Source organism: Syngnathus typhle, linkage group LG9 (genome assembly GCF_033458585.1).
Source record: "Syngnathus typhle isolate RoL2023-S1 ecotype Sweden linkage group LG9, RoL_Styp_1.0, whole genome shotgun sequence".
In the NCBI taxonomy this organism is placed as follows: Eukaryota; Metazoa; Chordata; class Actinopteri; order Syngnathiformes; family Syngnathidae; genus Syngnathus; species Syngnathus typhle.
This window is the reverse complement of record NC_083746.1, coordinates 2,007,519-2,019,012: the sequence shown is the minus strand read 5'-3', so window position 1 is coordinate 2,019,012 and position 11,494 is coordinate 2,007,519. Positions and strand designations below refer to the sequence as shown.

General features: G+C 48.7%; 1 protein-coding gene across 3 annotated transcripts; it reads left to right on the top strand.

Annotated features, from left to right (window-relative positions):
- Window positions 1-68: 68 nt before the first annotated feature.
- mphosph8 (M-phase phosphoprotein 8) lies at window positions 69-10,951 on the top strand. 3 transcript variants are annotated; one of them, XM_061287824.1, is made up of 14 exons: window positions 72-316; window positions 778-936; window positions 1,104-1,958; window positions 2,055-2,145; window positions 2,225-2,461; window positions 2,577-2,699; window positions 3,107-3,195; window positions 9,045-9,185; window positions 9,258-9,344; window positions 9,413-9,567; window positions 9,635-9,786; window positions 9,882-10,006; window positions 10,086-10,169; window positions 10,447-10,951. In XM_061287824.1, exons 1-14 carry the CDS (start codon window positions 215-217, stop codon window positions 10,486-10,488), a joined length of 2,442 nt encoding a protein of 813 aa, XP_061143808.1. In that variant the 5' UTR covers window positions 72-214; the 3' UTR covers window positions 10,489-10,951. The 3 variants fall into 3 exon arrangements, with proteins under 3 accessions (XP_061143805.1, XP_061143808.1, XP_061143806.1); XM_061287821.1 differs by lacking the exons at window positions 9,045-9,185; window positions 9,258-9,344; window positions 9,413-9,567; ... (2 more) ...; window positions 10,086-10,169; window positions 10,447-10,951 and adding exons at window positions 4,547-6,626; window positions 6,909-8,890 and having other exon boundaries at window positions 69-316; XM_061287822.1 differs by lacking the exons at window positions 72-316; window positions 778-936; window positions 1,104-1,958; ... (9 more) ...; window positions 10,086-10,169; window positions 10,447-10,951 and adding exons at window positions 3,288-3,716; window positions 4,031-4,077; window positions 4,547-6,626; window positions 6,909-8,890.
- Window positions 10,952-11,494: the final 543 nt, after the last annotated feature.

Genomic DNA, 11,494 nt, shown 5'->3' with positions numbered 1-11,494 from the left:
GAGAATTTTTCCACGCGGTAATTTTCGAAGGTCGCCCCATGTGAACCGGACGGTCCGTGAAGGCATCACAGTTGGGGGTGTGTGCTTGATCCCCTCTTGGCTAGCAGTAGCCGCTAGCCAGTTCCCACTGTCTGGTCCATCGTTTCTTCCTTCTCCATCGCCTCGCCTCATTGAGGTCGGATTCCACCAAAAGAAAGCTTGGGCGAGCGTGACGATGGAGGCACAAGTTATGAAAATGGATCCGGTGGACAGCGAGCAGGACGAAGAGGAGAACGTGTACGAAGTGGAGAGAATCATCGATATGCGTGTGGAGGAGGTAAGGCTCGCAAACGAGGCTAGCAGGCTAACCTAGCGTTGAAGGCTAACAGGCTAACCATAGCCTTGATGTTAAGGGGTGCTAACTTAGCGGCTTGGCTCACGTCTGTTTGCTGTTGATGTTCACAGAGGCGGCTTTGTGGAGCCATGCTAGCCATGCTAGCAACAACGCGCTGTCCATTTTTGTTCTATTAGATGTCGTACCAATGGACTTGAAATGTTAAAAGGATGATAATGCGTTATTACCTAACGTTGTTTAAATCCTATCATGACAATAAGGAGTCAGAACCACATTACATTATATGTATTATTTGTGAAGACTTTTCTTTGGTGTTTATAGTAGTGATTTTGTTCTATAACAGTTTTTACTATAGTTTTTATAGTGTTTATTATATGAACAATACCAAGTCCTGAAAATGTCTTCGGCAGCATGTAAGCATTGCCATAAATATGTTTTTCCAGGGTGAGGTGCTGTACCGTGTACGCTGGAAAGGTTACTGCTCAGATGACGACACCTGGGAGCCGGAAGGCCACCTGGAGGACTGTCGAGAAGTCCTGCTGGCGTACAAGAAGGCTGCCACAGAAGACAAGCAGGAACCCGAAGACAGGAAGCCCATTCTGGTGAGGCCACTTGACATATTTTTTTTGCCTGGCAGATATACTTGGATATATATAATTTTTTTGTATTTTCTCTTAATATTGTCCTCTAACATTTTATACTTTTTCATAAAAACACGTTGTCATACAAGTGCAAAAAATTGAAGCAATACCCCCTTCTTTCCCCCAAGATGCTGCCCACCAAGAGTGACGTGTTTGATGCTGACTCTGAGAGTGAGAGCGACAAGGACCGGCCTCCTAACGACACGCTTGTCGTCAAGAAGAAAAAGAAGAAGAAGAAGACTCGGGAGCAGCAGCTGGAGGAGGAGGAGGAGGAACTTCCTCGCAAGAAGAAGAAGAAAAAGAAGGACAAGTGGCGAGATGAGGTCAAGCCTCTGCCCGCTCCGGAGACGGACGAGGAAGAGGAGAAGACGACCGAGATGAAGAAACGTCTGATTGAGTCAGACAATGAAGATGAGGCGCTGCCCAAGAAGGCCAAGAAGGAGAAGAGCAAAGATGGCAAGCACAGGAAGGACAGAGGTGGCGAGGAGTCCAAGAAGAAAAAAAACAGGAAGGAGTACAGCGTCGTGTCTTCGGACGAGGACCTCAGTGAAGGCCTGTCAGACTCGTCTGCCAAGAAGGACAGGCTTCGCCTGGACGAACACCGCTCCAAGCCCAAACAGAAGCCTGACGTCAAACTTAAGGCCACTAAAGAGCTGACGCAGGACAAGAAGAGCAAGCTGAAGGAGAGCAGCCTCCTCAAGCTCAAGACGCTCACGGGCTCCAGAGTCCGCGAGGATGCCGGGCCACCCTCATCCGACTCCAGCGATAGTTCGAGTCTGCACCGCAAGGGCAAGAGCAAAAGCCAGGAGGCCGTCCTGGCCGCCAAGGCAGCCGCCGCCACCAAGCCCCGGGAGGACGAGGCGGCCAGGGAAGATCCCAAAGGCTCCACCAACCTTTTTGAGACCTTCCTTCTCAACTGCGAGGCCAAGGACCGAGCCCCCCGCAGGACACCGGCGGAGAAGACCGCCAGTAAGCCGTCCAAGGTATTTCCACATTCATTTTTTTATGTATTTCTGAATTCAAAGGCCCAGCGCCTGTATGTAAATGTGTTCCGCAATTAACAGAAAGTTCCCTTTCAGATCCTTGGAAAGATTGAGAAAATCAAACCTGTCAAAGAGTCTCCTACGCTGAAAGAAGCCGAAAGGTCGGAAAAGTCCAAGCTGCCTGAAGGTAGAGTCCCCGATTGTTTTTTTTTTTTTATCACAAGTTTCTCTCGAATAACGTCAAGCCTGGTCTTCCGTACGCCCAGCTGTCCCCAGAGCAGGCCAGGGGTACGGCTTCAGCCTGGACAGCGACGAGCTGGAAGGAGAGAACAAGTCGAGGACCGGAGACGGAAAGCCAGAGGACAACCAGACTCGGCCTGGCTGGGACAGGAAGGGACCACCCGAAGATAAGAAAAGGAAACGGGAGGACAGCGAGCCCAGACATTTCAACGTGTCTGATGACCACGTGGAGCAGCAATCAACGGAGGGCCCTGACAAATCTGGTGGGTTTACCCAATTTGACTGACCAATCAAAAACTGTCTGATCAATAATAGATTGTTGTCCGGAAGATGAAAGAGGTTTTTGATTTGAGTGTCTTTTCCCACTCCTACAAACAGACAAAGGCCCGGCCACGTTGAGTTTGGGCATGGATCTCAACCTTGACTGGATGACTCTGGACGATTTCCAGAAACATCTAAATGGCGATGACGAGATCCTGTCAGGCCCTCCGTTATCACAGAGTGAGTTTTTTTTTTTTCTCACACACTAGCCTGCTTTTAGCACATTAGCATTTTATCAGTTCTCATTTTGAATCGCACCAAACTACAGAGTAAAATTCCTCCTATATCTAGCTGTACATCAGCATATCAACATTAGCATGTTAGCATTCTAGCTCTCCCGCGGCACTATAGCACGTATTCATACCGGGTCCGGCAAAATGATCTGACACATTTGTAGGTTTAATAAAATGCAAATAAATGAAAGAAACAAAAAAGTTTTTTTAATTTTCGAAAAGTACATATAATACCGTTTTGTTTTTTAAACCCAAAAATGTGTCAGACCATTTTGCCGGACCCTGTAGAAGCAGCAAAGAGCGTTTTAGCTGTTAGCATTGTGAAAGTATTTTTCAATATCTCTTCCCTCGCAGGCGAGTTGCGGGATGCCGTGAAAAGCGGCGACTACGTGGCGGTGAAATTGGCGCTCAATTCCAAAGAGGAGTACAACTTGGATCAGGAGGTAAGATTGATCCACGCAGTCAAAACAAGCACATTTGAGCGCCATTGTGCTGTTAAATGCAGGAGTGAATCATTTTAATGTTTGCCTCACATTTGTGTATTTCTGCTGATCATTTCCCCCTTATTTTGATCAAGTGATTAGCTAAAAATGGCTAAAATAAATGAGATCAATCGGTTGAACATTACGTTTGAGCAAACCGCCAGCCGCGAGTGTTTTCCTCCATTAGTGGAACACGAGTCAGCACTTTGCACCTTGGTTGCCCTGCCGTGTGTGTATGAGTGTGTCCATGCTTAGCATTTTGTCCCGTCAAATACGACATTAACAAGGTTCATCGCGCTTTGATTGCAAAGGGACCTCTGGGGTGTATTTCTTTTTTTTTTTTTTTTTCGCACTGGGGACTTCTCAAGATCAGGTCCGATTGTGACTTGTAAGGGCAAAAGGGCAATTCCTACAGGCTTAGGGCAAATCTGTCACTTTCCTGCCGACACCATCCAAGGACCTTCTTGATGTGAAAGTTTCAGGTAAGAACCTTTTTCTTTTTTTTTTTTTTCTTGATAAAGTAGTAATGTAATCCATGTATAGTTGTTTTTTTAGAATAATAGCAAAAAGAAAGGTGTAACGCTTCAACACTTTTTATTAAAAAAAAAAAACCCATCCTACTATGACTCTGTAGACAACTGTACGGAATACTTTTGGAGTGTATGACCAATAAAACAAAATTGACTGCAACAGTCAGCTTTTAAGCATATTTAGAGCTGCTAATGCTCTTTCTTCCTCACATTATTCCATCCTCTGGTTGTCTCTAGGAGCGCTTGACGTTGTCCTGTGTTTTCAGGTGACCAAGATGTCCAAGGAAGACTCAAGAAAGTGGACAAGAAGCAGGTACACACCAGACAAGAACATATCATAATCATGTAGCACATGCTCCCATCACCCTTCATGCCCTCAGAATTCTCGCTTTTGACATATTTAAAGGGTCAAATTAACACCCAAATGTTTTATTCTGTCCATTTCATGGTCAACATGCCATCACGCCATTGACAAGCTTATTTACCCTGCTTGATCCAATAAAGCCATTAACTTGTCCTTTGAATGGGTGACGTGGTCTTTGTACTGGCGACTCTTAGACCGGTGTTGTTTTGTCTTTGAGACTCTTTTTTTTTTTTTGCTCACCTTGAGCGGAGAGCCTGGTTGAATGAGCGTTTGGGTGTTTGCGGGGCATTGCCAAGGTGCTGGTGCGTCACACGGCCGCGGGGACATGTGCATATGATTGTTGACGGGGTAGCGACCGCTTCGAAGGGAGCTCTTGATTTTGGAGACTGGTCTTATACGTCTACTTGCTCTCTTGCAGGCTTGCACCACAACGGGCGAGAAGAAGTCATTTGATGAGCGGAGTCCGAGCGATGGGAGTTTTATGTCGCACTTTTTAAACGGGCCTCAAGAGAGCTGTGCTCCCGCCACATCAGAACACGGTTCGGGTCAAGGAACGGAAACTGCAGAAAAGTCTGAGGACCCAAAAGTCAACAACGTGAGCGTTGATGTTCCAAACCAAACGGCAGATGGGAGGGACCGCGACCAAGCGGAAGCAAATGTCCAAGCCGAGACAAACAATTTAGCGTCCGTTCCATCCGAGGAGATGACCAAAGACAACGGCAGAGCGACAAAATGCTGCCGGAGGAAACGTGCCGAAGCCAAACTGCCTACCCGGTCCAGTCAGCGGACGTGCAGGAAGGTGGTCCGTACGGAATCCAGCACCGAAGAGGAAAAGGAACCGTGTCAGAAGCATTTTTGCTTCTACTGCCAAATGCCATTCAGCCACTTGGAGAAGCACTTGGAGAAGAAACACGCCGAGGAAACCGACGTGGCCCACGCCATTCACTTCCCGAGAGGTTCCAAAGTCAGACAAACCATGCTAGAGCAAATCCGCGACAACGGCGATTACGAGCAACGAGCCAAAGCTCTGCGGAAATGGGAAGACAAGGAAGTGGCCACGCAGACCGAGGTGCAGAGTCCGAAAAGATGTGTCCGGGACTTTCTCCCTTGCCAGCACTGCTTCACCTTTTACCGCAAAAGCGACCTGTGGCGTCACGAGCGCTCCTGCAAAGCCAGGAAGGGCGACGAGAAATCTTTTGAGATCCCAAGCGCTGAAAGCGGAGGACAGAGCGCCACCTCACAGCTGCCGCCCCGCTCGGAGTTTCTGACCGACGGCTGCAGGGAGATCATCCGCACCATGCACCAGGACGACATCGCTCGGCACATTATGCACGACCCGCTCATTTGCAAATACGGCAGTGCCTTGTTGGCCAAGTACGGCCACGACAAGTCTCAGTTTGCCTACATTGGACAGAAGATGCGACAACTGGGCCGCTTCATGATCGCCGTTCACCAGCTGGACGGCGGCGTGCGCTACCTGCACCAAATGTGCCTTCCGTCCAGGTTCGAACTGGCGGTGGAGGGCGCCAAAAAGGCCAGCGGTTTTGATCCCAGCTGCAGTCGCTTCAAAACCTTTTCCCTGGTGTCCAAAATCGGCTACTCCTTGAAACGGGCCGCCGAGATTGTCTTTGGCGAAAGTCGCATGACCGAAGACCGGCTGACGGAGGGCGAGGTGAGGGCCTTCATACACATGGTAGATAGCAAATGGAGCGACCGCTTCTCTCGCAGATCCTTGACGTCCTCCTCATCCTCCAAAGCGGAGGTTCCGGTGGCCGCGGTGGATGTGTCCGGCGTGATGGACGACCTAATCAAACTCCACCGCTTCATTGCCGACGAGGGAAACGAAGCCATGCGGGAGCTGAGGCACAATCCCAGCGTGGCACACTGGAAGAAGCTAAGCGAGGCCACGCTAGCCAACGTTTGCCTTTTCAACAGAACGCGTGTGGGCAACATCGGGCGGCTCCTCTTGCAAACGTACGCCGGCAAAAAACTCTGGGGGGCCTTTGTGCCCTTGGCCGATCAAATCAAGAAATGCACCAAACTGGAGCTCGAGATCTGCGGACACTTCACTCGTGTGGAACTGGAAGGTCAATTTGGCAGGAACACGCTGGTGCTGCTCACCAAAAAGATGACTTTGGCACTGGACCTGCTGGTGGAAAATCGGCAAAACGCAGGCGTGTCCAAAAACAACCCGTACCTCTTTGCCCGAACCGAAGGCCACTCCTTCATCCGAGGACTGGACTGCTTCCGCAGGGCGGCGGTGGAATGCGGCGTGAAGAACCCCGAAGCGCTCTTGTCGCCCGTGCTCCGGGAACAGATCGCCTGCTGCTGGCAACTCATGAGCCTCGGCCAAGGCGAGCTGGATCGGGTTTCCGAGCTGCTGGGGAAGAGCAGCCAGGAGTGCTACGCCTTGTTCAAAAACGCAGCGCAGTTGGAGGAGGCCAGTAAACACTTGATCCGCTTGGACCGCACGCGAGCGTCAATCGCGGCCAGCAGTGGTGAGCATCTTTCATTCGATATTCTCTAAGTGAGCAATTTGAGATGAGTCCATTGTGTTCAGTGACTGAGAGATGGCAAGAACCTGTTGATAGGTCCATTGTGTAAAAATAATCAAAGCAAATAATTCATAGTTAAATAAATAAATAATCAAAATAAAGCCGTTTAGGAAACTGTTGACAAGCCTTTCTCGCTACTGTGCACAACTTTAGGGAGTTTCTGTTCCAGAGATTCTGATTATTTCCACTTCAGGTTTTCACAACAAACTGGTGTCTTATTTTTAGGAGCGTCGCCCAAAGCCGTCTTGAGGAGGCGCCCGTGGAGCGAACGTGAGCAGGCTGCCGTCAAACATCACATGAGCGATTTTATAAGGAGGATGAAAGTTCCCGGCAAGAAGGACTGTAACGCCTGCATCGCCGCCGAACCAGATCTGGCTGGCAGGTCTTGGACCGACGTAAAGAATTTTGTGCACAACAGCATCCAGACGGTGCGTAGACGTAGTAACCAGCAAAAGGAGCATGGGCCCGGCAGAGCTGTGAAGCCAAAGAAACCGGTAGGCGCTGTCCAAAGGACGCATTTGAATGATGCGCCGGCGGGCGCCAGCTTGCCGGCGGCTCTTCCGGACCACCCGAGACCGAGTACAAACTGTTGCGTGGCCATGCCGCCGCCGCAAGACCCGAGTCCGTACACCCCAGAGATACCTTTAAGCTACATGTCCTTGTGTTCTCCTAACGCAAACCCGATCAACGGCAGTCCGCCTCTGATGTCCACATTCGCGGCGCTGAACTCCACCGATACTCAAGTGGTCCCCACGTTCACTCCGCTCAGCACAACCAGTGCGCTCATGTCGCCCATTTATGCGTCGGACACGGACAGTATCCATCCGTTGGCTCCTCCTTACCCGTCCAATAACTCAAATATGCCTCCTCCGGTCTACACTGAGGCTCTGAACTCCCCAATGCTTCCCAGTTTCAGTGTTCCCAGCACCTCCATGCTTCCCATATTCACCACGCTAAACGCCCCGAGTCCGCCCGCGGTCCCGGCCTTTTCCTCTGCCTTCTCGTCGACCTTTAGCGACCGAAGCGGGACAATGGTGTCTTCCTTCACTGCCCTTAATCACTCCACCGCGCCTTCCTACCCGGTCAGTCAGCCGAGGACTTCCACGAGTGCCCAGGTGGTCCCGACGGTCCACAGAGGCGGTAGCGTTCACGAGGAGGCTGCCCCAACATCTCCGGTTCACCCAAAAAAAAAAACCAAACACACACCGTCTACCACTAAACCCCAAAAGAGGCACAAAAGGTTATGGAGCGTCGAGGAGCAGGCGGCCGTCCGGCGCCAGTTTGGAGACTTTTGCAAACTGGTTAAGGTGCCGGGCAAAAAGGACTGCGACGCGTGCCTGGCCGCCGAGCCGGATCTGATTAGCCGTACCTGGCGAGAAGTCAAGTATTTTGTCCACAATAACATTCAATCCATGAAGAGACGTGGCCTAGTGGCGGCTCTGCCCAAACTGACGGAAGAACCCAAACAGGCACTCGAGACTCCAGCGTCCAACGCGGAGTGGGACGGTCCAGTCTATCTGTCTCTTTAAATAGCACTACCTACACGTTCGGATATGTTACAGCAAGCATTTAGAAACTGGATCGAGCGGTCCAAAGGTGCAATAGATGCAGCCACAAAGGGAAATCACAGTACTTTGGAAAAGCTCACAATCAGGACTTTTTTTTTTTTTCTTCCTAGCTCTCCGGCCCGGTACTTAACGGGTCTGGTGGATGGCGACAACTCATTTAGTCGATCGGACATTTGTGCATCAGTACCAAGAAAACGGCCCCAACCTAAAGCGTTACTATTGTTACTTTGAGTGTGTTTGCATTTACACTAAATGTTGTCATGATTTTCCATGTTTGTTGCGTTTGACTTTTCTCTACGGTTCATGTTGTAGCCCCCCCAGTAAGAGTAAGCACTGTGTTCCCCTCCCATGTTCAGGCCAATGATCTTATTTATAATTTTGTCTGTGTACGAAGCGTAACCTTGTACAGCAATTGTGTCGAACACATTTAGGAAAAAAAATCACTTATTAGCTTCCAGCGGTGTCTTCCCATTTTAATGTTCTTCCAGCGTTGTTGGTAGTATCCACCCCCTGAAAAAAAACAACTTGTAGCTGTTTCAATTTTTTTATATAAGTTACCACGTTGGCCCCAGTTAATGCCTTTTATGATGTGAGGAATTTAGAATCTGAGCTTGTACAATAAAAGGTTTGTTGTCTTTATTTTATTATTTTAATATTATTATTTAGTATTTAATATTTTCTGGTACTGGTCTCTGATTATAATTTGCCGTTGAAGTGTTTTGGAACGACTGAATGTGGATATTATATTTTCAAATTGTCGATTTTGATTCATGATATGGTCTTGTGATCCCAGGACGTCAGCGGAATGTCGCTCAGCATGCTGGCGGCAGCGGGCGGTCAAGACGACATCCTTCGTTTGCTGATCAGGAAGGGCGTCCGGGTGAACGGTCGACAGCATAACGGCACCACCGCCTTGATGCACGCCGCCGAAAAGGTGACAAAAGCGGAATTTCACATTAGCCCTCGAACACCGTGCTTGGCGTTCAACCCTTTTCTGCTTTCTCAGAATTTCGTGACAACCGTCGCCATCCTACTGGAGGCGGGCTCATACGTCAACGCGCAAACGAAAATAGGAGAAACGGCATTGATGAAGGTGAAGATCCATTTTGTTTTACACAATGGTTTGGACCAATGGCTTTACGTTACCTGCCCGCCCACCAGGCTTGCAAGCGAGGAAACGCGGACATCGTCCGCCTCTTGCTGGAGAAAGGCGCCGACTGCAGCTTCCAGTCCAAGCACAAGACCACCGCCTTGTACTTAGCCAAGCAGAACAACTACCTGGCCGTGTGCGACCTTATCAACAGCCACACCAACATGTCAGTCTATTTATGGATCTAGTGAAGCAGCATGTGGCGTGCGTACTAAAAAGACAACTCTTAACAGGCTGGCCAGCGTGGCCGAGGAGACGGCCCGGGTGTACTTTGAGAACCGGCTAATTCTATTGGAGCCCGTGTTCCCGCTGGCTTGTCACCGCCTGTGCGAATGGCCTGAATTCTCCACCGAGTTCACCTACAAGCCTCAGCCACCAGCAGAAGGTAGAAATAATACCATTGGTCACTTGTTGCCAGGCAAAGAAATGGAGGCGCGGGGATTAACATGCTAACTGTAGCTTTGTGTCTGTCCTCTGCAGGTACGGGATTCCTCCTCTTCATCTTCCACGCCAACTTCCGCAACGAGATTACAGCCCGTCTCGGCGGCCCATGCGGCGTCCAGGCCGTGGTGCTCAATGACAGGTTCCAGCTGCCCGTCTTCCTGGTATGTTTAGCGTTGGTGCCACAGTCAGACATTTTGTGTCTTGCCATTGACTTGCGGGCGTTTTGTTGTGTTGAAACAGGACAGTCATTTCATCTACTCCTTCAGTCCTGTGGCGGGAAACAACAAACTTTTCATCAGACTGGCCGAGGCGCCCTCAGCTAAGGTGACTGGATGTTAGCATGTTGGCTTTCAACCTAGCTTAGAAGGCTTTAGCACTATTAGTGGCTAGCCACTGAGATTCCAAATTTTCAGGAATTGACGTTTTGGTTTCATGCAGGTTCTGAGCGTTTTAACTGTTAACATACGACCTAGCTCAGTTAGCACAATAGCGTCCGTCCTGGTAACATATTGCTAGCATGCCACCTTGCACTGAAGGATTTATTAGTGTTGTAGCTCTCTCCTTTCATACCTTTTGATTATGTCTGTTTGCCTTTTCCCAGGTGAAACTCCTCATATGCGCCTACAGAGTCCAACTCCAGTGACGCATGATGTATTACGTCCCCCAAGGGGAAGGTTTTTTTTTTAATTATTTTTATCCTGACGATATCCAGCTCATCATTCAAGTCTAAAAGCAAATGCTCATTATTTTTTAATAATCAAACTGTTGCGTCATCATATTTTTTCATAAACGACACAAAATAAAATGGTGCCTCTCCTGCTCTAATTTTTACAATGAGATGGTGTTACTCCACTTTATGAATGACTGACATGTTGGAGTGTTTGTGCGTTTGTTTTCTAGTTAGGTTTTGTACATATTTACATCATGTAAATAAATGTCAGTTCTGCCTTTAACAAAGTCATATTATTAGATGATTATATGGTGTGTGTGGGCGTCTTCAATTTAAGTTTTTGTCTAGTTTGGTTTTGACCACTCCCTTTTGAAAATAGAAATTTGTTATTGGACAAGATGAGTGAAAAATTAAACTAATTATTTTACTTATTTAAGCTCTGTTATCGTTGCTGCTTTTTTTTTTTAAGTCCCTGACTTGCAGCGGTGGCATTGGCTTGGCATAATTCATGCATTACTCAAAGGCATCATCATACATTCGGTCTTGATTTGTTCTGTTGAACAGAATGTTTGAGCTAAAAATCATGCGAGGTGGGAGCACAAAAGCCTCCTTGAGCAAAGTCTGCACTCCCAGCTGCCTTCGATGACGCCATGGAAATGTGCACACGATCGACACTCTTCAGACGCGGTCACATGAACGCACCTGGTTCGGCCATTTTTTTTTTTTACATGAACGCCCCCCCCTCGTGATTCATTTACGTGCGTACTTAAATGTCACCTCACAAAAAACACACACACTTATTTCAGCCTCCATTCTGTCGTTTTTTTAATTCCCAGAATGTAGGGTAAACTCTGTCACCCTGAATTCTCGTTCCTGTTTGGACACGAAGTCTGAGTTCTTTGGGTCGGTTCGACCCATGCGTCGATAGCGTCCACGTTGATTGTGTCCAAATGTGAGGTCAAACGGCAGATGTGCTCGG